The sequence below is a fragment of the Rhinoderma darwinii genome, chromosome 1 (genome assembly GCF_050947455.1).
Source record: "Rhinoderma darwinii isolate aRhiDar2 chromosome 1, aRhiDar2.hap1, whole genome shotgun sequence".
NCBI lineage: Eukaryota > Metazoa > Chordata > Amphibia > Anura > Rhinodermatidae > Rhinoderma > Rhinoderma darwinii.
The window spans coordinates 245,010,056-245,038,000 of NC_134687.1; the positions used below are offsets into that span (position 1 = coordinate 245,010,056).

At 41.9% G+C, this 27,945-nt stretch overlaps 1 protein-coding gene and 1 pseudogene across 1 annotated transcript in view; both read left to right on the plus strand.

Annotated features, from left to right (window-relative positions):
- ADAMTS10 (ADAM metallopeptidase with thrombospondin type 1 motif 10) overlaps positions 1-27,945 on the plus strand; it is a 132,753-nt gene that overhangs the window by 26,709 nt on the left and 78,099 nt on the right. The window contains exons 7-14 of the mRNA XM_075850091.1: positions 8,658-8,797; positions 9,585-9,628; positions 11,530-11,635; positions 13,356-13,502; positions 16,658-16,799; positions 22,798-22,905; positions 23,296-23,441; positions 23,905-23,968. Of these exons, the coding sequence (XP_075706206.1) occupies positions 8,658-8,797; positions 9,585-9,628; positions 11,530-11,635; positions 13,356-13,502; positions 16,658-16,799; positions 22,798-22,905; positions 23,296-23,441; positions 23,905-23,968 (897 nt within the window). The remainder of the gene's footprint in view (positions 1-8,657; positions 8,798-9,584; positions 9,629-11,529; positions 11,636-13,355; positions 13,503-16,657; positions 16,800-22,797; positions 22,906-23,295; positions 23,442-23,904; positions 23,969-27,945) is intronic.
- On the plus strand, positions 18,259-18,837 carry LOC142650469 (histone chaperone asf1b pseudogene; annotated as a pseudogene).

The following is a 27,945-nucleotide window of genomic DNA, read 5'->3' on the forward strand; positions in this document are numbered from 1 at the left end:
ATTACAGCTGTCAATTAGGGCCCATTTACAAGCGTTTTAACGAACACTCGGTCCAGATTATTGGCCCGTGTAAACAAGAGGACAGCGATCAGCCAACAAACTAGCAAATTGTTGATCGTTGGCTGATCACATCGGTTGTTCAGCCAATAAAATCATCCTTGTCGGGAGCACATCTCCGCGTGTAAACAGTGGATGTGCTATCGGCAATGATGGGACCAATCGTTCGTCCCGATTCAGAAAGCAATGTTCTGTATTAAAGTGCCTGTTAACGCGGGCCAAGCAACTTTTTATATCATCGATCGGTGCTCGTTATGGGTGGAAATCTGACTAAACCAGCCTTAACTCGTCCAGCCTCTAATGATAATGAGATCATTATTTTGATCCTGTGTTTGTATATACAAATGTGTCCACTATTAACTATTCTTAGATCGTGTTAAGTTATATAATTTGTCATTATACTAATTCAATACAATCTTGCACCGGCCAGCAAAAAAAACATATACATTAAAGTATACATGGCTGACAAATGGCATTGATTGGAGGCATTCGTAGGAGGTATATGTTTTTTTACTTGTTTGTTTAACATCTCGCACCACACATCTAGGAATATGTCAGGTTTAGAGGTATGTTAAGTAAGGATACATCTGTATAGCAAAGCTGACAAGTGAGCTACTGAAAATATCAGCCTATTGTGACTGCTGTAGTCGCCAGTGCGAAAACTCGAAAATGTCAAGATTTTTTTTAATGTAGATATTTACATAAAAACGAAAAAAAAAAATGCTTAAAAATTATATTTATAATAAAAAACTGATTTTAATATTATGCCATTGTGTGATCATACAACCTCTTCAAGTGTGACTTTTGTTTCCAGAATCACTTTAAAACATCAAGCAGATAAGACACACAAATGACCATGGATAAAGATAATATGGGTGACAAGTATTCTGAGCTATAAGGTTATTGGGGGAGATGTATTAACTGCTTCCCGACCGCCCACAGCAAAGTCACTTTGATGGGTGTTAACAGCGCGATCGGGTTTCTCAGAGTAGCGCTGACAACCCGGATCGCGTTGTTAACACCGACCTCTGGTCCCGGAGACATGATCGGGACCTGATTGGTTCAGGTCCCGATCATGTGATCGCAGGGAAAGTGTAAAGCATCTGCCAGACACAGCTTCTGTGTCGACGCCCGTGGGTAATCAGTCTGCACCTGCTCCTATGTCTGTGAGACTGACTCCATCTTCCACCACTCAGGATGGCAGGCTTAGGAGTGGGAGAGCCTATCACAGCCTGACCAGACGGAGCTAGCTCCCGCCCACTGTCTATTTATACCTGCCTTTCCTGTTCCTCCTTTGCCTGTGGTTCTGCTCTGCTTGTTTCCTGGCTCTGCTGCTGCTGCTTGAACTACTGATCCTCTGCTTGTTATTGACCTTGGCTTACTGACCACTCTCCTGCTCAGCGTTTTGTACCTCGTGCACTCCTGGTTTGACTCGGCTCGTTCACTACTCTCGTTGCTCACGGTGTCTCCGTGGGCAGCTGCCCCGTTTCCCTAGCTTCTGTGTACCCTTGTCTGTTTGTCTGTCGTGCACTTACTGAGCGTAGGGACCGTCGCCCAGTTGTACCCCGTCGCCTAGGATGGGTCGTTGCAAGTAGGCAGGAACTGAGTGGCGGGTAGATTAGGGCTCACCTGTCTGTCTCCCTACCCCGTCATTACAGAAAGTTTGTTGTGGCAACAAACTGGAAATTTTGCTGCTACAACAAACTTTCCCAGGGACTGGTGCTGTCGTTGGATGTCATGGTAAAACCGGAGGCCATGCAACAGCCTCCGGGTCTGCCATGCACGGAAGTCTATGAGGACCAGCCTCTCTGGCTAGTCTTGATAGGCTTCCTGTCAGTGTGACTCTCAGCGTCACACTGACAGTTAATAATATATTACACTACCTAGGTAGAGTAATGTCTTATAGCAGATATTAGTGCTTCAGGTCTTCAAGTAAAAAGTAAAAAAAAAGTAATAAAAATGTTTTATAAAAGTGTAAAAATATGTTATAAGTTACAAAAACCAAAAATGCTTTCTTTCCTATAATTAGACTTTTATTATAGGAAAAAAATGAAAACGTTAAAAAAGTACACATATTTGGTATCCCCACGTTCATAACCACCCAATCTATAAAATTGTAATATTATTTTTCCCACACGGACGATGAGCACCACAAAAAAAATAAGTAGAGAACAATGCCAGAATCACAATTTTTTTGGTCACCACCCCCTCCCAAAATATAGATTAAAAAGTGATCAAAAAGTCGCATTATTATACCCTCTTATTATGCCCTGATGTACTCCGCACAGATTACGTATGCCCCCACATTATAAACTGAAATACCAGCAAACCCCAAAACAGAACAACTACCAAGCAAAATCTGCGCTCCGAAAACCAAATGGCGCTCCCTCCGTTCTGTATCCCATAGCATGCCCAAACAGCAGTTTACATCCACGTATATGACATTTTATACCCCGCTCAACATTGTATGAAACTGGGCATGACATATTGTGCACTAAAATGACATATCAGTGGAAAATTTAAATTTTCACTCTGCACCATCCACTACGCATTAACCCCTTCGCGCACCACGACTTAATAGCATGTCATAGTGCAGGGGGTTATATATGGAGCGGGCTTATGTGCTGAGTCCGCTCCATATGCTGCAGGTGTCAGCTGTGTATTACCGTTGACACCTGGGACTAACGGACGGGAACAGCGATCGCGCTGTTACAGGAGCCTGTAAAAATGACATTATACTGCAATACATTAGTATTGCTGTGTATTGTACCAGCGCTTGAATGATCGCTGGTTCAAGTCCCCTAGGGGGACTAATACAATGTGTAAAATGTAAATAAAGTTATTATTATTGAAAAAAATATATAATATATTTAAAGTGCAAAAAAAAACACCTTTCCCATTTTCCTCTAAAGTAATGTAAAAAAAAAAAAAATGGTATCGCTGCATCCGTAAAAGTACAAAATATTACAATATACCATTATTTAACTCGCACGGTGAACGCCGCAAAAAATAAAGCATTTAAAACGCCAACATTTTTTGGGTAACCTTAGCTTTTAAAAAAACAATTATAAAAAGTGATCAAAAAGTTGTATGTACCAAAAAAATTGTACCAATAAAAACTACAGCTCATGTCGCAAAAATAAGCCCTCACACCGCCCAATCAACCATAAAATAAAAAAAGTTATGGCTCTCGGAATGTGGTAAAACAAAATGTTTTGTTTTTTTAACAAATAGTTTTTACTTTGTAAAAGTAGTAAAATATCAAAAAAACGGTATAAATTTGGTATCTCCTTAATCGTATTAAGTCTCAGAAAAACTTTAAGTTGTCGTTTTTACCGCACGGTGAAAGCTGTAAAAACGAAACCCCAAAAAGCAATGGAGGAATCACAGCTTTATCCAATTTCTGCCTGAAAATAATTTTATTTTCAGTTTGCCAGTACATTAAATAGTACTTTAAATGGTGTCACTAGAAACTACAACTCCTCACGCAAAAAATAAGCCCTCACACCACTCTACTGACGAAAAAAGAAACAACGTTATGGCTCTTGGAAAGCGGGGAGGGAAAATCTAAAATGAAATAGCAAAAAATGGATCAGTCCTGAAAGCGTTAATTAATTTCTAATCAAAAATTATTTATGACCACGTGGGGTATTGCCGTACTCGGGAGAATTGCTTTACAAATGCTTGGGTGCTTTTTCTCCTTTATCCTTTATGAAAACGAAAAATGCAACATTTTAGTGGAAAAAAATCTTAAGGGATGTAATTTCCCAAATGGGGTCAGTTTTGGGAGGGTTGATTTACACACTCCTAATATTTTTGCTATCTCTCTGATGGATTTCTTCATTTTTATCAGTCTAACGATGGTCTGTTTCATTTGCATTGAGAGCTCCTTTGACCTCATGTTGTGAGTTCACAGCAACAGCTTCCAAATGCAAATGCAACACCTGGAATCAACTCCAGACCTTTTACCTGCTTAATTGATGATGGATTAATGAGGGAATAGCCCATGCAGCCCATTAAATAACTTTTCAGATAATTGTCCAACTACCGTTGGTCCCTTGAAAAAGAGGCAGCTACATAGTAAAGAGCTGTAATTCCTAAACCCTTCCTCAAATTAGGATGTGAATACCCTCAAATTAAAGCTGAGAGTCTACACTTTTGTTTTCTTCTCCTTCCAGTCCAGACCTCTATGATGATTTCTCCCGGCCATGACCCATTTCTGGAGTTTGTAGCTCAGATGTCTTCAGCTTCTCACTTTTAAAACATTTCTGCACATATAAATGAAGATAAAATTCTCATGGTGCCACATGGTGGCTTGATATTTTTTTTACATCAAGATTGTGATACTCCTGCCAACAAAAATAAGGAATCCCCTGACGAATACAGCGTTGCAAAAATGTGAACAGAGACTGTTTATTTAAAAGGCATTTTGTCTCCGTTTGTAACTTTTCTCTAAAGTATGCACATTATTACAGTGAGGTTTTTAAACGCTAACTGGCACCAAACAGACAATAGTGGGTGAATACTGTGAGGAGGTTGAAACCTTGTGGGTGGAACTAGAAAGGGAGGTAAACACTGAAAAAATTACTTTTGGTGTAATCTATAGACCCCCCAATATAACTGAAGAGATGGAGGGTCAGATATATAAACAGATGGAGAGGGCTGCACAGGTGGGTACTGTAGTGATAATGGGAGATTTTAATTTCCGGGATATTAATTGGTGTCATGGTTCGGCTTCAACTGCAAAGGGGAGACATTTCCTCAACCTGTTGCAGGAAAATTTTATGGGCCAGTTTGTGAAAGACCCGACTAGAGGTGAAGCTCTGTTGGATCTGGTCATTTCTAATAATGCAGATCTTGTTGGGAATGTCAATGTTCGTGAAAACCTCGGTAAGGCTGGGTTCACACGTGGCGGAATTTCACTAAAATTCCGCTGCGGACACTCCGCAGCGTTAATCCGCAGCGGTGCCGTTTGTCCATTGACTTACACTTTAATTTAGCAGTGTTCGTTTAGACGAGGCGTAAAATTCCGCTGCGGAGCATAGGCTGCGGAGCGGAATTTGGTGTCCGCAGCATGCTCTGTCTGTTGCGGAGCAGTGGCGGACTCATGGCGGAATTTCTCCATTGACTTCAATGGAGAGTCAAAATTCCGCAATGAAGTCCGCAGATCTTATGTGTGCTGCGGAGCGTATTGGTTTTACTACCATGACATTTCTTCATTCTGGCTGGACCTATGTATTTCTAGGTCTACAGCCAGACTGAAGAAGTCAATGGGGCTCCCGTAATGACGGGAGCGTTGCTAGGAGATGTCTGTAAATAGTCACTGTCCAGGGTGCTGAAAGAGTTAAGCGATCGGCAGTAACTGTTTCTGCACCCGGGACAGTGACTACCGATCTCAATATACATGTATCTGTAAAAAAACATATAAGTTCATACTTACCGAGAACTCCCTGCGTCTGTCTCCAGTCCGGCCTCCCAGGATGACGTTTCAGTCTAAGTGACGGCTGCAGCCAATCACAGGCCAAGCACAGGCTGCAGCGGTCACATGGACTGGCGCGTCATCCAGGGAGGTCGGGCTGGATGCCGAAAGAGGGACGCGTCACCAAGACAACGGCCGGTAAGTATGAAATTCGTTTACTTTCACTAGGGAAAGTGCTGTCCCTTCTCTCTATCCTGCACTGATAGGGAGAAGGGAAGCACTTTTCCCGCAGTCCGCAGCAGCTAGTCCGCATCAATGTACTGCACATTTTGTGCAGATCCGCAGCAGAATCTGCAACGCAGATTCTGTGCGGCATTGATGCGGACAGTTGCGGAGGAAATCCGCCACGTGTGGTTATGCCCTTACAGTGATCATAATATAGTTACATTTTACCTATACTGTAAAAAACAAACACCGGCTGGGAGGGCAAAAACATTTAATTTTAAGAAAGCCAATTTCCCCAGGATGAGGGCAGCAATTCAGGATATAGACTGGGAAGAACTAATGTCAAATAATGGAACAAATGATAAATGGGAGATTTTCAAATCTACTTTGAGTTATTATAGTGCAAAATGTATTCCTATAGGTAACAAGTATAAACGACTAAAATTAAACCCCACATGGCTTACACCTTCTGTGAAAGGGGCAATACATGACAAAAAAAGGGCATTTAAAAAATACAAATCTGAGGGTACAGCTGTAGCCTTTGTAAAATATAAAGAGCTTAATAAAATCTGTAAAAATGTAATATAATTAGCAAAAATACAAAATGAAAGGCAGGTGGCCAAGGATAGTAAAACAAATCCTAAAAAATTCTTCAAGCATATAAATGCAAAAAAGCCCAGGTCTGAACATGTAGGACCCCTAGATAATGGTAATGGGGAGTTGATCACAGGGGATCAAGAGAAGGCAGAGTTACTAAATGGGTTCTTTAGCTCTGTATATACAACAGAAGAAGGAGCAGCTGATGTAGCCGGTGCCAGTGCTGTTAATATATCAGTTGATATACTGAACTGGATGAATGTAGAGATGGTCCAAGCTATATTAAATAAAATAAATGTGCACAAGGCCCCGGGACCAGATGGGTTACACCCTAGAATTCTTAAAGAGCTTAGTTCAGTTATTTCTGTCCCCCTTTTCATAATATTCAGAGAATCTCTAGTGACTGGTATAGTACCAAGGGACTGGCGCAGGGCAAATGTGGTGCCTATTTTCAAAAAGGGCTCTAGGTCTTCCCCAGGTAATTATAGACCAGTAAGCTTAACATCCATCGTGGGGAAAATGTTTGAGGGGCTATTGAGGGACTATATACAGGATTATGTGACAATAAATAGCATTATAAGTGACAGCCAGCACGGTTTTACTAAGGACAGAAGTTGTCAAACTAACCTAATCTGTTTTTATGAAGAGGTGAGCAGAAGTCTAGACAGAGGGGCCGCTGTGGATTTAGTGTTTTTGGACTTTGCAAAGGCATTTGACACTGTCCCCCATAGACGCCTAATGGGTAAATTAAGGACTATAGGTTTAGAAAATATAGTTTGTAATTGGATTGAGAATTGGCTCAAGGACCGTATCCAGAGAGTTGTGGTCAATGATTCCTACTCTGAATGGTCCCTGATTATAAGTGGTGTACCCCAGGGTTCAGTGCTGGGACCACTATTATTCAACTTATTTATTAATGATATAGAGGATGGGATTAATAGCACTATTTCTATTTTTGCAGATGACACCAAGCTATGTAATATAGTTCAGACTATGGAAGATGTTCATGAATTGCAGGCAGATTTAAACAAACTAAGTGTTTGGGCGTCCACTTGGCAGATGAAGTTTAATGTCGATAAATGTAAAGTTATGCATCTGGGTACCAACAACCTGCATGCATCATATGTCCTAGGGGGAGCTACACTGGCGGATTCACTTGTTGAGAAGGATCTGGGTGTACTTGTAAATCATAAACTCAATAACAGCATGCAGTGTCAATCAGCTGCTTCAAAGGCCAGCAGGATATTGTCGTGTATTAAAAGAGGCATGGACTCGCGGGACAGGGATGTAATATTACCACTTTACAAAGCATTAGTGAGGCATCATCTAGAATATGCAGTCCAGTTCTGGGCTCCAGTTCATAGAAAGGATGCCCTTTAGTTGGAAAAAATACAAAGAAGAGCAACGAAGCTAATTAGTGGCATGGAGAATTTAAGTTATGAGGAAATATTGAAAGAATTAAACCTATTTAGCCTTGAAAAAAGACGACTAAGGGGGGACATGATTAACTTATATAAATATATTAATGGCACATACAAAAAATATGGTGAAATCCTGTTCCTTGTAAAACCCCCTCAAAAAACAAGGGGGCACTCCCTCCGTATGGAGAAAAAAAGGTTCAAGCAGCAGAGGCGACAAGGCTTCTTTACAGTGAGAACTGTGAATCTATGGAATAGTCTACCGCAGGAGCTGGTCACAGCAGGGACAGTAGATGGCTTTAAAAAAGGGTTAGATAATTTCCTAGAACAAAAAAATATTAGCTCCTATGTGTAGAAATTTTTCCTTCCCTTTTCCCGTCCCTTGGTTGAACTTGATGGACATGTGTCTTTTTTCAGCCGTACTAACTATGTAACTATGTAACTATGTAACATCCATTGGTACCATATTTCTGTGCCTTTTGTCCTGGATTTCCCATTTTTATTCAATGCGATTCATCAGGATTCATTAGGCTCTGTTCAAAAAAAGAAGCTATCATACTGAACAATGAGACAAGTGTGAACAGAAAGTTTTTGGCAATAGTCAGGAATATACTCACATATCCTTGAAGTAATTGTTATTGATCTGCTGTTGATTTTCTTTGTAAATTATTCAATTCAAGAGCAGGTACACATCTTTGCATTCTAGTGAAAAAGCAGTCCTTGCATTTATGTAGGTAAAATGATAACAAAGAAAGAAAAAATATTGGTTGCCAAATTTCTTGTTGGATTTACATTAAAAAGATGATAACAAATTGCTATTTTGTTTATAGGACTCTAATGCTAGTTCTTTCCACATAACAATTTGGCCATCACTGTAATGCATAATAGAAAAATCAAAACTGCATCATGTATCATTCACATCAATAAAACTCATTCAACAGCCCACCCTGGAAATCAATCATCATGCTGGAAAGTCTCTTGACAGTTTCTGTCGATGGCAAAAGTCTATTGTAAGCCGTAATGGGAATGCGATCACCGAGAATGGAATTGCTGATCATGACACAGCTGTCTTGATAACCAGGTACAGAAACTATAAGCGAGGATACAAATGTAAGTCATTCAAGTTTCATGTGCCTTAATGTGTTCAACAGCTGTTATAGGATACCAGTTATTATTATATTTGTAGCATTTAATTAAAAAAAAACATATCCTAGTTTTTGCAGATTAGATGCACTTAGGGCCTGTGCACTTCAGCATTTATTTTCCATTCATCGGTTCCGCTCAACCTCTCAGCCGGGGGAACTGATGAACGGAAAGCCGAACGGAAATAATAGCGTAGTCAACTTCTCCTTCATCGGTTCCGCCAATGGAAAGGTTAAACAGAAACCAAACGCTGATGTGAACAGGCCCTTATGTATCTCTTCATCAAGATTTTCAGGAAATCATATATACAAATGATCCAATCCTACAAATCAGGACAACTTCTTGGCAAATATAATTTTTCTGCACACCCTATCACAACTTAATTTTGGATATTTACTTAGTTATAAGATTGTTCTCCCTCATAATCCATACAGAAATACATGTGTGTATATATATATATATATATATATATATATATATCTATATATATATATCTATATATATATATATATATATATATATATATCTATATATATCTATATATATATATATAGATATAGATATATATATATATATATATATATATATATATATGCACACCCACTTTCTGTATTTCAGAAACCTTCCAAAAAATGGGCTGTCTGTGAAGAAAATAAATTTGGTGACTTAATGTGTCTCTCATCATTGTACTAGATTCCAGTGACTATATGTCTGTTTTCTTTCAGATATGACATTTGTATTTACAAAAATAAGCCATGTGGAACTCTGGGTAAGATATGAAATCCTTATTCACCCCAGTCAGAGGGGTGCATATTTTTCTCCTTTTCCACGACTATACAATGTATAATAAATACCTTTCTAACATTGTGGAACCATGGGTGTAACTTCATTCACTATCCAATCACACAGCTGTGTAGCAACTAAATTCATTTACTTCATTCACTGGATAATACATGTAAAAGGAGAACTTCTATTAACATATGTACATAAAGTGTGGGCTAATGCACTCCCTGCTGTAAATTATAAGAATATTAGAAGTCATCAAAGAGTTCCGTGACAATATAAAAGTACAGGGCCTCATATCATATGCATTTTAACTCTGAGGTGACTCCAAATATACACTACTCAGCATTGAAATGAAAACACCAAGAAGGAAAAGTTTTGGAATTATGGAAATTACAAGATTGATGTCCTGTTGAACAACAGCTTCTGGGACACTTTGGAGAAATGGCCATACCACTGATTCCATGACCAAATCAAAGTAGCAGCGAGCTGTTAGTGTACCAGAAATTAAGACTAGAGGGGTCCGGCTACCGTACATTATGCCACCATAATCCCCAGAATAGGACTGGTGTGACATTCCCTTGTGATGACCTCTTCCTGGCGTTGCCCACGTGGTCTCCAGACCAATCTCTGGCTATTATTACGTCCGAAACAAAAGCGGAATTCATCGCTGAAGTGGATAGACATCCATTCCAGCCTCCATTGCTTTCTTGCTGTGCACTATGATAGCCTTTGGGAGCGGTGGCATGTGGTTAATGGAACACCTGTAGCTGGCCGTCTATCTCATAGCCCAATGTCGTACAAACGCCTTATGATGGTTTGTGTTGACACTGGTCGCCTCCCTAAGCTTGGGATGTGACGTCCAATTTCACTCGCAGTAAAGAATAGATCACTACGTACCATTCTTCCAATCACACTATCCGTCCGTGCAAAGGTTCGCCTCTGCGCACCTCTTGCTCTCATTCCCGTTCTTTGTTTCTTTTCCCAACCTCCGGGACACGCAACGAAGTGATAAATCAGGGTCTTTCCGTTCAAGGATTCTGTCACTCTCAGTTTGTGACAAGTGGTCATAACTGGCACATCAACGAACAGGAGGCATCGCACTATAATCCCACACCACTTGATTTGATTTTGGAGGTTTCATGTGGCTAAAAAACGTTGCTTTCAATCATGTTTTTATGCCCCTTCCACGTGGCACAGATTGGAGCTAGGGGCTTGAAAATGTGATCATTTGCAGATCTTAGCGACAACTGCTACTTTCTCGATGTGCATAACCTTACGACTTTCCCTTCTTGGTGTTGCAATTTTCAATGTTGAGATGTGTATTTTTTTATAATACTGGGGGTACATTACATAACCTCCTTTCGAAGAGTAATGGGGAGCTTTCTGTCCTCCAAGAATTGATTGATGAGATTGAAACATCATTATTATTTTCAAAAAGATGGCCTGCAGCATCTGAGGTGTATATTATATTCATTTGCAGCAGCTGCAACACAGAACTATATTGTACATACTTTAGCTGCTAAAGAACTTTTCGGAGCGCTATATGCCAGTCAATTAGTGGTTGGCATGGGAGAAGGAACTTTCTGCAAAAGCGATCTGCAGAAGACTGCTTCTGCAAGAAGAGATTAGCAGCGCCTATGTAGCACCACTTATCTATGTTTAAACATTAAGTTCTGACATCAGAACGTGAGGTTTATACAGTATGTCAATGGAAATGTTTTCATTAACTTGTATTATACATTTATAATTGTGATTTATATATGTCAGAATGCTTCGATTTTACAACTATGTAAAGAAAAACAATATAACCTGTGCAAAATGAGATTTCTAGGTAATATATACTCATCTGAATTATCTGTGTTTGTTTTCTATCTCACTTTCTAGGCTTGGCACCAGTAGGTGGAATGTGTGAAAGAGAGAGGAGCTGCAGTATAAATGAAGATATTGGCCTTGCTACAGCCTTCACAATTGCACACGAGGTGGGACACACGTGAGTGAGTTCCATGTACTGTAATGTCTCCTACTTGCACAAACTACTTTTATAGTAGACAGCAGTCCAGAGCCCAATACGCACAATGGTAAAATTCTGGCTCAATTTATACCAAAAACTGGCATATGTGCCTTGCGGCAGATTTATTAGGTTTTAGACACTTTTTGTGCCTCACTAAACAGTTTTAAAGCATGTCTAGAAAAGAGGCGTAATTTATTCAAAACAGGGCGTGGCTTTTGTGTGTCCAAAATTGCAATAACACGTTGTCGCAAAATATTGGTCTAAACTAAGCCAACCACGAACAAGTCAGTAAGGAAGAGAAAAGTGTCTAACATGTCTAGCAAGATGCCCCACATTTATCATAGAGGATGCAGAACTATGATAAATTTTGCGCATCTTCTTCCTGCCTGGTCTAGTTGTAAGATGTCTAAGTTATAATAAATCTGCCCCAATATACTTTCTAACGTCTTAACAATTGTGATTTCTAATCTCTGCTATTCTTTCTTAGGGCTAATGCACATGGCACACTGCACACATGCTCCGTTGGGAGTCGTACATACAGAGATATTCTCCACTTGAACCAATGTATTCTTTTCTGTTGGATTCATATCATCATATCATTTCTCAAAGTGATAAAAACATTATCAACAGAATGTTTTTTGCTGTGTGGAATAGCATAGTAAACTACACTATTTTATGCAGAGGCATACAGTACAAGAACTTATGCCACACAACAAATGTTTTTCTACTATGAATTTATAGGCGCAGCTTATGCCACAGTATGCCTATACAGTGGCATATGTTGCAGCCTTCCGAAGGAGATATAAGTCAGGAAATCTTTCCAACATATAACCCCAATGGAAAGGTGATTTCAGCAGAGCCTAAGATATTCTTTGAATCCCAGAGACATGTACTGTCCCTCAGACCCTATACTAGACATAACATAGTGTATCAGCCCAGAGTGTTCTTGTATCCTAATATTCCCAAATGTTTTTTAGCGGGGCATACATAGTCCAAACTCCATAGTCTTAAAGGGTTATTCCCATTTTAGACATTTTTGGCATATCCATAGGATATGCGATAAATGTCCAATAGAGGCTCTGGGAGGCTCTATGTCGATAACAGCTTCCCGCTCGGCTGTTTCAGTAACTCCCAGAACATGCACAGCCATCTCTTCATTCATTCATTCTCTGCCTGGATGTAGCATCATCCTTAGACAGGACCTGCATCTCTTAGACATTTATGGCATATCGCATGGAAATAACCCTCTAAGAAAAAATGCCTCACATAGTGCAGTTTAAAATTTGCCATCAATAATAGGACCACTTATTAAAGAATTGTAACTATTCGGTCAGCTATGCTTTGTTTATGAGGGTGTCCAATAAATACACCATTTATAGCAGTGGACCATTTTAATTTATGAATCATTCACTAAAACACCATGGAGACAGTTCAAAAGTTAAAGGAAAATAACTCATTCTGCCAAAAACAAAGGCCTCATAAAGCTATATTGACAAAAAAAATTAAGAAAGAGGGATAAATCGATTCTTCAGTCAAACCTGGGTGTGTCCTAAAACAGTAAATATACAAAATCATGAGAGTATTTACATCCCAAAGAACCATTTTAACAAAGGATTTAAAGAAATAAGATTTTATTTCTGTATTTTGATGCTTAATTTTCTTAGAGTGGTAACCAAAGTGTTTCCCTTCACATGCTTAGATTTGGCATGAACCATGACGGCATTGGTAATGGTTGTGGATCTCGAGGTCAGGAGACAGCCAAGCTCATGGCTGCTCATATTACTATGAAGACCAATCCCTTTGTATGGTCAGCTTGCAGTCGGGACTACATCACTAGTTTTTTAGAGTAAGTAACATCATCATTTTCATTCCTCCCCTTGTTTACCTTGTCCTTTTAAGAAAAATAATAATCTTTTGACGGTCTTAGAACTTCTAGTTTACATGAAATAGGAGAATAATGGGATTGGATTTAGACTGCTTAGGCCTAATAAATCTCCACTTACGTTATAATGACCTAAGGGCCACAAATCGGTGCAAATTGTAGGCGCAAATATAGAGCTCTCATAAAAAAGTTTAAACAGGCAGACATTTCCGAAAACGCCACATTTATTAGGAAGTATGTGCCTTTTAATAAAGTAGGAGCAATTCTTTGCATTTTCCACTTCTAAAAACACAATAAAAAAAATATGCCATCATTAATAAATGTGGGTCAATGTTGTATAGCTTTTTCTTTTTTTTACAGAGCAGAAAGTAATATCAATTTCTTACATGATCCACTAAACACAAAAAATAATAATGGCAATTTTTTCTCTAATTTTTCTCTAATTCTATTGTAAATTAAATATATGTCAATAATTATTTTATAGGTGTCTCAGGAGATTATTTTCTCCCTAGTTCTTACAAATCTCAGACCAAACTTGTCTTTAGTTCTAAGGCGACTGACTGCAGCAGGAGCCCTCTTGCAGTGCTCTGTCTACAACAGCAGACTAGGCACACTAAGCCCCAATCCCTTTAGACAAAAATTAAAAATATCAGGAGGAAATTAACACCTGTATTCTCTTTAGGACCTCTAAATGCAGAAAATCCTGCAGACTGACAAACAGTGTCCGTTTTTTTTTCCAAGTAATTATAAATGTCTTGTTTATGTGTTCCTTAAAGCTCCATTTTTTTGTCAATGAAAAGCATAAACTGGATGTGTTTACTTTTCAGGTAAGAGCCGTCCTTTAGGTGGGGCAAGCCCAGACCCCCACTTGCCGCCGCTACCATCACTTCATAATAGTTACATGGCCCCCAGCAGACAGTATCCACAACTTTATTGTTACCCTCCCCATTCCTGTCGGGTCCTCTTCACCTCTGGACACAGCGCTAGCTCCTGACGCAGTTCAGCGTCAGGACGTTGTTCATACCTCCCAACTGTCCCGGATTCCGGGCAATGTCCCGCTGTTTTGGGGCGGCCGGTGTTATGTCCCGGTGTCAACTGTATCTGCATCCTCAGGATGCAGATACAGTAGAATCCAATGCTGAAGCAAGGAACTGTCAGCTCCCTGCTTGAGAATTCACTGTGTTAAGCAGCCGTGAGCCGCTCGACACAGACAGGCGCAGGCGCAGTGGTGTCATCACGCCTGTCTACGCTGAGCCACTCATAGTACAGAGCAGAGGAGCAGAGGGATATCCTCCACTCGTCGAGGACTCCCCGGGCACAACGCTACTTTGAACGCTGAGCCCGGGGAAGCCCTTGACTTCACATATATGGACAGTGATGTCGGGCTTTCAACTATGGAGTCCCCGGCCAGAGCAACGCAAGCTCTCTGACCGGGGACTCCTGTCTTGGAAAAGCCCTTGACATCACTGTCCACATATGGACAGTGATGTGAGGGGCACATCCAGGAGCAGAATCCCCGGCCAGAGCGTTGCCGACGCATGGGCACTATACTGTATGGGGGTAGCTATGGGGGCATTATACTGTATGGGAGAAGCTATGGGGGCAATATGCTCTATGGGGCATTATACTGTATTGGGGAGTTTGTGTGGGCATTATCCTGTATGGTTAATCTGTGCTGGCTTTATACTGTATGGGTGCATCTATGGCGCCATTATACTTTATGGGGGCAGATGTGGGGCATTATACTGTGTGGGGGCAGCTGTTTGGCATATACTATGTGGGAGGCACTATGGGGTATTATATTGTGTGCAGAGTTCTATGGGGACATTAAACTGTGGGGAGACACTATGGGAGCATGATATTGTGTGGGCTGAACCGGTTGTGCATGGGCGGGTATTGGGCGTGGTTAGAGACATGACTTAATAGGAAAAAAATGGCCATGCTGTTGTACACGCGCAGCATCAAGTTCCCCTTTTCGTGATACTTCAAAGTTGGAAGGTATGCGTTGTTTGTTCAGTGTAGATAATGTCCTGGCACTAAACGGCTTCAGGAGGCAGTGCTGTACCTAGAGATGAAAGATGGCCACTGCTGTCAAAAGTTCATTGCCATTATCCCCTCTCCTACTCCTCCTCCAACCATAAATAAAGCTCTACAAACAATTTGCGCCTTTTATGGTAATAATCCGTCAGTCTCAATCGTTCCTCTTTTTATGCCCGCCCACTGCCAAAAACAGGCCCGCCCTGAATTCTGAAATCTCGTCTGAGATAGCGCGCATGCGCCCGTCATGTATGGTTTGACACCCCCTCCCTGCTTCATCCGGGCCTCAAATCTAGTTACATTTGATTGACAGCTCCACGCCCCCCCCCCACTTTGTAAATGAAGATCGTAGCACTAGATCATAGTGACCTGTTTTAGTGACTGTTTTGCTTTATAACAACGCAGATAACAGCAGAAGAACATTTCTTATTTTTATATATATATATATATATATCTATATAATGCATTCGGAAAGTCTTCATACACTTTAAAAAAATTCACATTTCTTTATGTTGAGGCCTTTTACTGAACCCTGATCAGGGTTGAGGGAGAGATGAATAAATCTAAGCACAGGGATATTTTTAATGAAAACCTGATCCAGAGTGCTCTGGACCTCAGACCGGGCCGAAGGTTCTCCTTCCAAGACAATGACCCTAAGCACACAGCCAAGACAACACAGGAGTGGCTTAGGGACAACTCTGTGAATGTCCTTGAGTGGCCCAGCCAGAGCCCTAACTTGAACCCAATCGAACATATCTGGAGAAAATTGCTGTCCACCGACGGCTCCTATCCAACCTGACAGAACTTGAGAGGATCTGCAGAGAAACATGCAGAAAATCCTCAAATCTAGGTGTGCAAACCTTGTGGCATCATATGGGGAATTAAGTGCAGAATGATAGGGAAAACTTGATTTTTTTTTTATTTTAGCACAAGGCCTCAACATAACAAAAAGTGATTAAAATGAATGGGCCTGAAGACTTTCCGAATGCACTATCTATATATATATATATCTATATATATATATATATATATATATATGTTGTTTCTGTTGTCTTATGGATAGTAACCGTTTTCTCCCACAGTTCTGGAATGGGGGTCTGTTTGAACAATGCTCCCCCACGGCAAGATTTCATTTATCCCACACAAGCACCAGGACAAGCCTATGATGCAGATGATCAATGTCGTTTCCAGCATGGAATTAAATCCCGCCAGTGTAAATACGGGGTAGAGTCCCTTCCTATTTTGTCTTGCCAGCTCGGCATCACAGACCTTATGTAATGTTTATTTAGGCCTTTTGCAAAGTTTTCCAGGAATTCCATTTCTGCCTTATCCTTGTTATAGACCATCAACATGTGATCGTAAGGGAGGATGTAGTCCTTCACTATTGTTCCAAACAGACCAGCGCATCCATATATGCGGCTGTGGCTTATACTGCAGCCCAGCCTATGCTGAGCTCAAATTAACTTTAAATGGGACTGAGCCATGCGTTGCTGTGTCTAGAACAATAGTAAAAAGCCTAGGGCATTCCAGCAAGTGTGGATCCGCTCACATAGGCCATTAGTAGAATTCCTGGGAAAGTTTTTTAAATGTAGTTTTTTTAGTGAAGTTTGAATAGCTCTTTATTAATATTGTTATTGTGTTTAATAAATCATACGTGCACCATACACTCAGTGGAGTCATCTACCTCTTCAGGAGGTAAACTATATATATATATATATATATATGTACACACACACGTTCAGCCATACCATTAAAACCACTGACAGGTAAAGTGAATAGCATTGATTATCTTGTCGCAATGGCATCTGTCAAGTGGTGGGATATATTATGAATCAAGTGCACAGTCAGTTCTTGAAGTTGAATCTGAGTGACTTTGACAAGGGCCAGACTATGTTGGCTGCACAACTGTGTCAGTGCATCTCCAAAATGGCAGGTCTTGTGGGGTATTCCAGTTATGCCGAGGTTAGTACTTACCAAAACTGCTTCAAGAAAGGATAATATGGGAATCGGCAAAGGTGTGAGGGGTGCCCAAGGTCCATTGATGCGCGTTAGGAGCGAAGGCTAGCCCATCTGGTCTGATCCCACAAATTGCTAAAAAGGATAATGCTGGGTATGATAAAAAATAGTCAGAATACACAGTGTATCACAGCTTGCTGCGTTTGGGGCTGCATAGCCGCAGAGTGGTCAGAGTGCCCATACTGACCTCTGTCCACCACCAAAAGTGCCTACATTTGGCACATTAGCATCAGAACTGGACCATGAGCAATGGAAGAAGGTAGGCTGGTTTGATTAATCAAATTTTTTTTTTAGCTGGGGAAAGATGGCACCAGTATGCATTATGGGAAGAAGGCAAGCTGGCGAAGGCAGTCTGATGCTCTGGGCAATGTTCTGCTGGGAACCTTGAGTCCTGGCATTCATGTGGATTTTACTTTGACCACCTACCTAGGATGAAAATATGCCCTGCCACACTGCAAAAATTGTTCTGAAATGGTTTGAAGAACATGACAAAGAGTTCAAAGGCTTGACTTGAGGGGCAGATGATGTAGTGCAGGGTACAGTGTGCTGAGCTGAGGTATCTGAGGCATGGTTGTCGGAGGAAGGGATTTGTGTGCAGGTGACGAAGGGAATCACCTGGAGATCAAACAAAAGCACCATTGACCTGTGTTAAAGAATCATTAACATCATGACGAAGGGACAGATATTGAACATGATGGTCCTTGATAACTCGCTCCCGTTCCATAATTCTTGTCTGTTTGAAATCACTTGTGAATGCAGAAATGGAAGAATGTGACCCGGTCCTGGAATCAATGTTGGTGGCCCAGTGCCTACTGGATGTCACATGGTTGTTCTTCAGGCAAATGCTCCAAATTCAATCCTCATCTCAGAGTCTGATGGTGTGGAAGTTACAGTCATCCTGATCACTTGCACAAGGACAGGAGTTCGGCTATTGCATCAACAACAAGTATTCTGACCCCAAATTTAGAGAGAGAATCCTTCTTTGAAGCCGGACTTCAGTCAGCTCTAGAGGAACATCCTAGCATCAAATCCACGCTTGACAGGCTTTCATATTCAATAAAATAGTGCTAACTAATTAGAGATGGAAGACATTTAGAATGTGGAGACGGCTTGTCATTCTATGCTACCCCGATCTTGTGCCCCTAGCAAGGGCAAATCGGGAACACCTAACACATTCCGAGAGAACCCTATGGACTGCGTCATCTGTAAATATTTATTTTTAGTCTTAGGATATGTGCACACGTAGTGACAAAAAACATCTGAAAATACGGAGCTGTTTTCAAGGGAAAACAGCCCCTGATTTTCAGACGTTTTTTGAGCAACTCGAGCTTTTCGCGGCGTTTTCGCAGCGTTTTTTACGTCCGTTTTTGGAGCTATTTTCATTGGAGTCTATGAGAAAACGGCTCCAAAAACGTCCAAAGAAGTGTCCTGCACTTCTTTGACGAGGCAGTCATTTTACACGTCGTCATTTGACAGCTGTCAAACGACGACGCGTAAATTACAGGTCGTCTGCACAGTACGTTGGCAAACCCATTCAAATGAATGGGCAGATGTTTGCCGACGTATTGTAGCCTTATTTTCAGATGTAAAACGAGGCATAATACGCCTCGTTTATGTCTGAAAATAGGTCGTGTGAACTCAGCCTTACACTGCCACTTTTTAGGCTTCTGCCTTTCAAGATGAAATTGGTCAATTGCCTCTGGCAACCTATTGTTAACCATAAATGATCCTGGCACTCCATTTGTCTATTATTAAGCAGCAGACCTACCTGGCAGCAATGTTAACATTTGTTGCATTTCTATCATTACCAATGGAATCGTTCATCTTTTATGCGAATTTGTCTTGACTAAAGTACTTCTTTACTGCTGTTCTTTGTTTCCTTCTCTTACCTGAGACGTTACCATTTACCTTATGGCTGAGCAGCATTTCAGCAACCTGAAGATCTTGCACAGCCTCACTGACACTTCTTTGTCTCTTCTGGGACAAATTAAGGACATATTTTCACTGCCCAATAAAAGCTGCCTTGTGGTTTCAGCCAAAAAACTTCCTGTAGAGTGACGATTTCTACAAGACAGAGTATAATCTTGGTGCTTCATTTCACAGAACAAAATTAGCACCTACACCTCCTGTTCCACGATGGAAAGTCTATTGTGGTCAGTGCAGTGTATCTCGCACTGTAAGGCCTTATTCACACGAACGTGTCCGTTTTGCGCGCGTAAAAAACGCAGTGTATTTCCTGCGTTGCAGTTCCATGTGACATCCGTATACGGTGCGTGTCTGCGTTCCTTTACGCACATATCTCATCAGTATGTCACGCGTTTCACGTCAGCAAAATAAACTAAAGGAGGTGTTTTTCTTTTTCAAAATAATTTCTTTAGCAACTGTTGCGTGAATCACGCACAGCACACAGATGTGCGTCCATGTGCTGTCCGTGATTTTCACGCACCCATTGACTTCAATGGGTGCGTGATGCGCAAAAAATGCACAAGTATAGGACATGCAGTGACTTTCACGCAGCAGACACACGCTGCGTGAAAAACACTGAATGTCTGAATGGCACCATTGACTTGCATAGGTCGGTGTGACGTGCGTTATTTTCACGTGCATGACACGGACGTGAAATACGCTCATGTGACTTAGGCCTCAGACTGTCCAATTTGAAGGAAGGCTTTTCTAAGATTTGGGCCCTTTGGAGTCCACCTGTGGCGAATTCATTTGATTGGTCTTGATTTGGAAAGACGCACCTCTGTCTATATAAAGTCTCACAGCTGACAATGCATTTCAGAGTAAAAACCAAGCCATGAAGAGGAAAGAACTGCCTGTAGATAGATAAAGATAGATATATTAAAACTTTATTTATCCCCACAGCAAAATTATTTTATTATACACAACTCCCACAGTTTTCGCACATAAAATCAAACAATTAGAATAGTGCTCAGTAGAGCTCAGAGATCGGGGGAGAAGAGCCTTGGGAAGAGAGGTGACCAAGAACCCAATGGTCACTCTGGCTGAGCTCCAAAGATGCTGTGTGCAGATGAGAGAAAATTCCAGAAGGTCAAACCATCACTGCAGCATTCCGCCAATCTGGGATTTAGGCAGAGTGGCCGGAAAGAAGCCTCTTCCCAGTAAAAGACACATGAAAGCCCACCTGGAGTTTGCAAAAAAACAATCTAAAGGACTCTCAGACTGTAAAAAACAAGATTCTGTGATCTGATGAAACCAAGATTTAACTTTTTGGCCTCAATTCTAAGCGTCATGTCTGGAGGAAACCAGGCACTGCTCATCACTTCCCAATACCATCCCTACAGTGAAGCATGGTGGTGGTAGCATCGTGCTGTGGGGTTGTTTTTCAGAGGCTTGGACATGGAAACTGGTCGAGATTGAGGGAAAGATGAATTGAGCAAAGTACAGAGATATTCTTAATGAAAATCTGATCCAGAGTGCTCTGGACCTCAGACTGGGCCGAAGGTTCACCTTCCAACAAGGTAATGACCCTAAGCACACAGCCAAGACAACACAGGAGTGGCGGGGGGACAACTCTATAAATGTCCTTGAGTGGTCCAGTCAGAGTCCTGACTTGAACCCAATTGAACATATCTGGAGAGACCTGAAAATGTCTGTGCACCGACGGCTCCCATCCAACCTGACAGAGCTTGAGAGGATGTGCAGAGAAGAATGGCCAATCCACAAATCCAGGTGTGCAAACCTTGTGGCATTATACCCAAGAAGACTGGAGGCCATTATCGCTGCAAAGGTGCTTCAACTAAGTACTGAGTACTTAGGGTCTGAATACTTATGTCAATGCAATATTTTAGTTTTTCCTTTTCAATAAATTAGCAAAGATTACGAACATTCTGTTTTCACTTTGTCGTTATGGGGCATTGAGTGCGGAATAATGGGGAAAAACTTGATCTGCAGCTAACGTCTTGGTGCCAGATACCACAGGACACCTTCAGAGTTCTTGTGGATTCAGTGCCTCCACGGATTAAAGCTGTTTTGGTGTCTCACTTTTAGGCAGGTGGTTTTAATGTTATGATTGAACAGTGTGTATATCTATCTATCTATCTATCTATCTATCTATCTATCTATATATATATATATATATATATATATATATATATATATTGCTTTAGCACACTTAATGTAACATAGTTCACTGTATGTTTTTCCTGTAATTTGCATAACTGCCTTCATAGTTACACAGCTGGGCACCATGCACACGCCGTAGGTTTTGTCCGTATTTGCGGACCGTAACTACATTCCACAATTACGGACTCATTAATTTCTATTGACCACGGACTCCTTACCGTATATTTGCAGGAAGGTGTCCGAGCCGTAGAAAGCCTCCGCAAATGATAGGACATGTCCTATCCTTTCTTTTTACGGACCGTGCACCCATACTTTATATGGGAGCACGGGCTGAAAATACGGGTGGCTGTCTGCAGCCAGCAGCAGCTGCCGGTGCCCGTAATCGCGGACCATAATTACGGGCACAGCCGTGTGAATGAGGCCTAGTTGGGAAAAAAAAAGACAAATGTCATTTATTTTACCAAATGAGAGAGTTAAATATCAGTTTGCATTTGGCACTCAGCCTTTTCTTGTATTGTGTAATGTGGAAAAGAAAATCCATGTGCTTCAGAGATTATGGAAATGTGCAGGAGAAAGCAATTCGAGCATCTATATAACACTGTCCAATACTGGCATTCAGGCCAGATTCAGACGAACGTGTGCGTTTTGCGCGCGCAAAATACGCTGCGTTTTGCGCGCGCAAAAGGCACTTGACAGCACTTGAAGGCATGCTTTTCGCGCAGCCGCCATCAATATGACACTCTGTTTGGATGTTTGTAAACAGAAAAGCACGTGGTGCTTTTCTGTTTACATTCAGAGTTTGACAGCTGTTGCGCGAATCACGCAGTTCGCATGGAAGTGCTTCCGTGCGGCATGCGTGGTTTTCACGCACCCATTGACTTCAATGGGTGCGTGATGCGCAGAAAACGCAGAAATAGAGAACATGTCGCGAGTTTTACGCAGCGGACTAACGCAGCGCAAAACTCACGGACAGTCTGCACTGCCCCATAGACTTGCATAGGTCCGTGCGACCCGCGTGAAAACCATGCGGGCTGCACGAACGCAAATCACGTTCGTGTGAATCCCCCCTTAGTCTTGCTTCCGAGATGTATAACCAAAGTATATTTCATTGTTCCAGGAAGTTTGCAGTGAACTGTGGTGTTTAAGCAAAACTAGTCGTTGCATCACGAACAGCATCCCTGCCGCTGAGGGTACCATCTGCCAGACAAACACGATTGAAAAAGGGGTAAAAACTGTGTTGACATTATCTTAAATACCACAGAAATATGTTTCTACTAAATGTAATGATTTTTTTTTACCCTTTCCTATTGTCTAAGTAATGGTAAGATGGCCATTGGGCATAACTGCAAGTGGAGAACACAATTCACATGGAGATGGAGTAATTTTCTTATAGAAATATTTACCCTACTATATGGAGGAACAGAAAAGCAGAAGGATTGATTTATAGATAACACTACATTGTTAATTTTACAAGCATAAGCATTTTCCTCCATTCTAAGTATAAGCATATGGCCTAAAATGTAATGTTGCAAAGTGAGTTTTCCTTAGATAGATAGGAAATGTAATAATCATTAAAAGAAGATGAAACCATATGACGGCCATGCTCTGTCCACAGTGGTGTTACAAGAGGGAATGTGTTCCATTTGGAACCCGTCCTGAGGGCGTGGATGGAGCGTGGGGGCCCTGGTCGTCATGGGGAGAATGTAGCAGATCCTGTGGAGGAGGAGTATCTTCATCAGTCCGCCACTGTGACAGCCCAAGGTAAGTTATAACAGCTTCACTATATTATACTGTACACAATGTTATTAGCTATTAAGCAACTAGTGTAGCAATGATCGCAACCATACTAGGGCTTACTAGGATACTAAATATGAACTACAAGAACTTGCTTGAGGAATCACCAGCATACCCTGTTTAATTGCTAACTTCAATGTTGCTTATGGCTGCATCTCCCATGAGAAGTTGAAATCTCACAGTGGGAGACGCGGATGACAGATTGAGCGGTACTGTTGGGGTATATTCACACACCCCAAATTTGTTGCAGAAATTTCTGCGACTGAAAAGCAATTCCATAGAATAGAAAACTGACACCTTATCAGTAATATTGTTTTGCAGCATGAAAACATCAGACTAGGATACATTATGTTAATTATTACTAGATAATTCCTACTGTACCTTTGAAAAATGCACAAATAAACATTTCCCAACCTGTATTGGATTTTAGGCCAACCATTGGAGGAAAATATTGCTTAGGGGAGAGAAAAAGATACCGATCATGCAATATTGATGTAAGTATAGTAGATAAGAAAGGCGTTCATACAAGAACATAAGTTGTTGATATAGACATAAATTCTAAACATTTCCTATTCCATTCTTCAATAGGTTACAAAAATGAAATGCAGTTTTATGTAATTCTTTTCTATATTTGGCCACCCCTTAAGGCTATGTTCACACTGAGTTTTTTGCAGGCGGAATTTCTGCCTCAAAGTTCCATTTGGAAGTTTGAGGCAGATTTTCCTCTCCCTGCACGCCAATTTTCGCTGCATTTTTCGTGGCGTTTTTGCCCGCGGGCATTGAGCGCTGCGGGCATAAAATGCAGCGAAATATACTTTCTCTGCCTCCCATTAGTGTCAATGGGAGGTCAGAAGCGTAAACGCCCGAAGATAGGGCATGTCGCTTCTTTTTCCTGCGAGGCGGTTTTACCGTTCGCGGGAGAAAACCGCCCCGCCCCCCATTGAAATCAATGGGAGGCATTTTAGGGCCGTTTTTGACGAGTTTTGCGGCGCGGTTTCCGTGTCAAAAAACTTGGCAAAAAACTCTGTGTGAACATAGCCTTATAGTGACAGTACATTTTTCCACTAAAATATTTGTTAGAAAAAATCCTTTACTTTGGGGAAAGCTTATCAATAGTGTTATAGGAAGCGTTAGAAATGTTAGATCGGTTAAGAGCTGGCTGTGACCCACACCAATTTTCTATAGAAGATCTATGGTGGGCTGGTTATATCAAGTGATGATCGAGTGTGCTCGGCTGTCTCTCACAGACTTGGATGGAACGGGACCTGTGTATGCTAAGCTCAGCCATCATTTCAACCAATTTCTCCCCACCTCAGATGTACATAGGAGGATTAGAAGGAAGCAGAGTTCCGCTGTTCTAGCTTTTAGTGGGGCACCCATCTTTTAACATTTATCACCTATACTGTGGATAGGTGATAAATGTTAATCGTGGGAAAATCCCTTTTTTGCCTACACTGTATGGCCATAAGTATGTAGACACCCCTCCTAATTATTGAGTTCAGGTGTTTCAGCCACACCCATTGCATAGAATGTTACTTTGGCCACAAGTCAGTGTATGAAATTTTTCATCTGTTTGATCTGCCCTGAACAACCGTAAGTGCTATTACTGTGAAGTGGAAGTTTTTAGGAGTAACAACAGTTCAGAACAGAAACAGTAGGTCACACAAACCTACAGAGCGGGTCATCGAGTGCTAAAGCAAATGTCTAACGTTGCCTATTCTTTGTTGCATGACATGCTAAAAAATGTCAAACTTCCTCTGTGAGTGACATTACCATGCGCAATACCAGGTGTCGGCTGGAGTGGGTAAAGCATGCCGCCTCTGGACTCTGGAGCAGTAGAAATGTGTTCTCCGGAGTGGTGAATCATGTTTCACTATCTGGCAGTCTGATGGACGAATCTGAGTTTGGCAAATGCCAAAAGTACGCCACCTCAATGGCGGATTATATGTTAATTTTAGGCGGCCACCTGGGGACCGAGGCATACGGGGCCCCATGGTTGCCCAAACCACCAGTGTACACAACGGGGGAGCACAGCGTGGACACAAGCAAATCGTAAGCCCTGTCATGGCAACTATACTCTGCCACGGAGGGAAAAGGAAACCTCCTCCTGACGTGCATTGAGGAAAAGAGCAGGGAGATGCTGCAGAGCGGCGTTCAGTGAAGCGCCAATAAGCAGAATGGAGGGAGAAGTAATTGAGGAGAGAGCAGTACTGGAGAGGTGTAGTGTGCCCCGCGGGTATCACATGGAGCTGCCTGGGAATGTGTTGCAGCAGTAGACATCACCTAGGGCTGGATTGGTGTTTCCAGAAGATAGACATCCTGTACACAGGCACCTATTTCCCACTGCTGCCCACTTTTGGTACCGTAAGTACCTTTCTAATTTATGTATACAAACTCAGGTCAATTTTAGTGCCCTTCTGTGACAAAACGTTGCGAAAGGGTCAATGAAAGGCTAATGGGAATCCAGTTAGCAAATAACAAAAGGGCACTAAAGGGGAAATGAATGGCAAGTGGGCACTAATTCTGTGCCCATTTGCCATTTAGTGCCCCTTTAGTGTCCTCCTGTTCAGTGTCTGCTTTCTACCCAATTGTCATTCATTGCCATTTTACTGCTGCGCGGTATAGATATGGTGGGGAAGCTTAAATTTGTGAACAGCCCAAGGCGTATGGTACACTTAATCCGCCACAGCACTACCTACTGGAAAGCATAGTGCCTACTGTAAAATTTGGTGGCGGAGGGGTAATGTTCTGGGGCTGTTTTTCAGGGTTGGGCTATGTCCCTTATGCAGAGGCGTAGCTAGGTTCTCATGCACCCGGGGCAAAGATTCAGATTGGCGCCCCCCCAACTTATTTCCCGACATCTCCTTCCCCCTCGCCATGTTTTCTTTCCCTACCAATCAATGAGATGTAATTTTTTGTTCACAATTTTTTTAATGTAACTCGAGCATAAAAGCATTTCTACATTTTACAAGCGATATAGTTCTATAATGTAATTAACATAAAAATAAATTAAAAGAAAATAAATTAAAGAGGCCACACACAGCCCCCTGTAGATAGCGCCACACAGCCCCTCTCTTGTAGATAGTGCCACACACAGCCCCCAGTAGATATTGCCACATTCCCCCCCTTGTAAATAGTGCCACACAGCCCCCCTTGTAAATAGTGCCACACAGCCCCCCTTGTAAATAGTGCCACACAGCCCCCCTTGTAAATAGTGCCACACAGCACCCCTTGTAAATAGTGCCACACAGCCCCCTTGTAAATAGTGCCACACAGCCCCCCTTGTAAATAGTGCCACACAGCACCCCTTGTAAATAGTGCCACACAGCACCCCTTGTAAATAGTGCCACACAGCACCCCTTGTAAATAGTGCCACACAGCACCCCTTGTAAAAAGTGCCACACAGCACCCCTTGTAAATAGTGCCACACAGCACCCCTTGTAAAAAGTGCCACACAGCACCCCTTGTAAATAGTGCCACACAGCCCCCCTTGTAAATAGTGCCACACAGCACCCCTTGTAAATAGTGCCACACAGCACCCCTTGTAAATAGTGCCACACAGCACCCCTTGTAAATAGTGCCACACAGCCCCCCTTGCAAATAGTGCCACACAGCCCCCCTTGTAAATAGTGTCACACAGCACCCCTTGTAAATAGTGCCACACAGCCCCCCTTGTAAATAGTGCCACACAGCACCCCTTGTAAATAGTGCCACACAGCACCCCCTGTAAATAGTGCCACACAGCACCCCTTGTAAATAGTGCCACACAGCCCCCCTTGTAAATAGTGCCACACAGCACCCCTTGTAAATAGTGCCACACAGCACCCCTTGTAAATAGTGCCACACAGCACCCCTTGTAAATAGTGCCACACAGCACCCCTTGTAAATAGTGCCACACAGCCCCCCTTGTAAATAGTGCCACACAGCACCCCTTGTAAAAAGTGCCACACAGCACCCCTTGTAAATAGTGCCACACAGCACCCCTTGTAAATAGTGCCACACAGCCCCCCTTGTAAATAGTGTCACACAGCACCCCTTGTAGATAGTGCCACACACAGCCCGCTGCCCCTTTGTAAATAGCGCCACACTCCCCCCCCCTTTTAAATATCGCCACACTCCCACCCCTTGTACTTAGCGCCACACTGTGAATAGACCGGTGAGCAGTAGCCTACTGCTACCACTCTCCGCTCTGCCTGGTGTGACTTACCGGAGGAGCCGAGGAGGTCATTCGGCGCAGGCAGCGACGGAGTTCCTTCTGACTAGGGTTGATGACAGCAAGGGCCGGCCTTAGCTTGGATGGCGCCCTGTGTGAGACTCTCTATTGCCGCCCCCTACACAAACCAAAAATGAACCACATATATGGACACGCTGGAACATATATACTGTACATACATAAAGACAGATATTTAGACATACAGGCAAATATACATACACACATTCAGGTGTATATATATATATATATATATATATA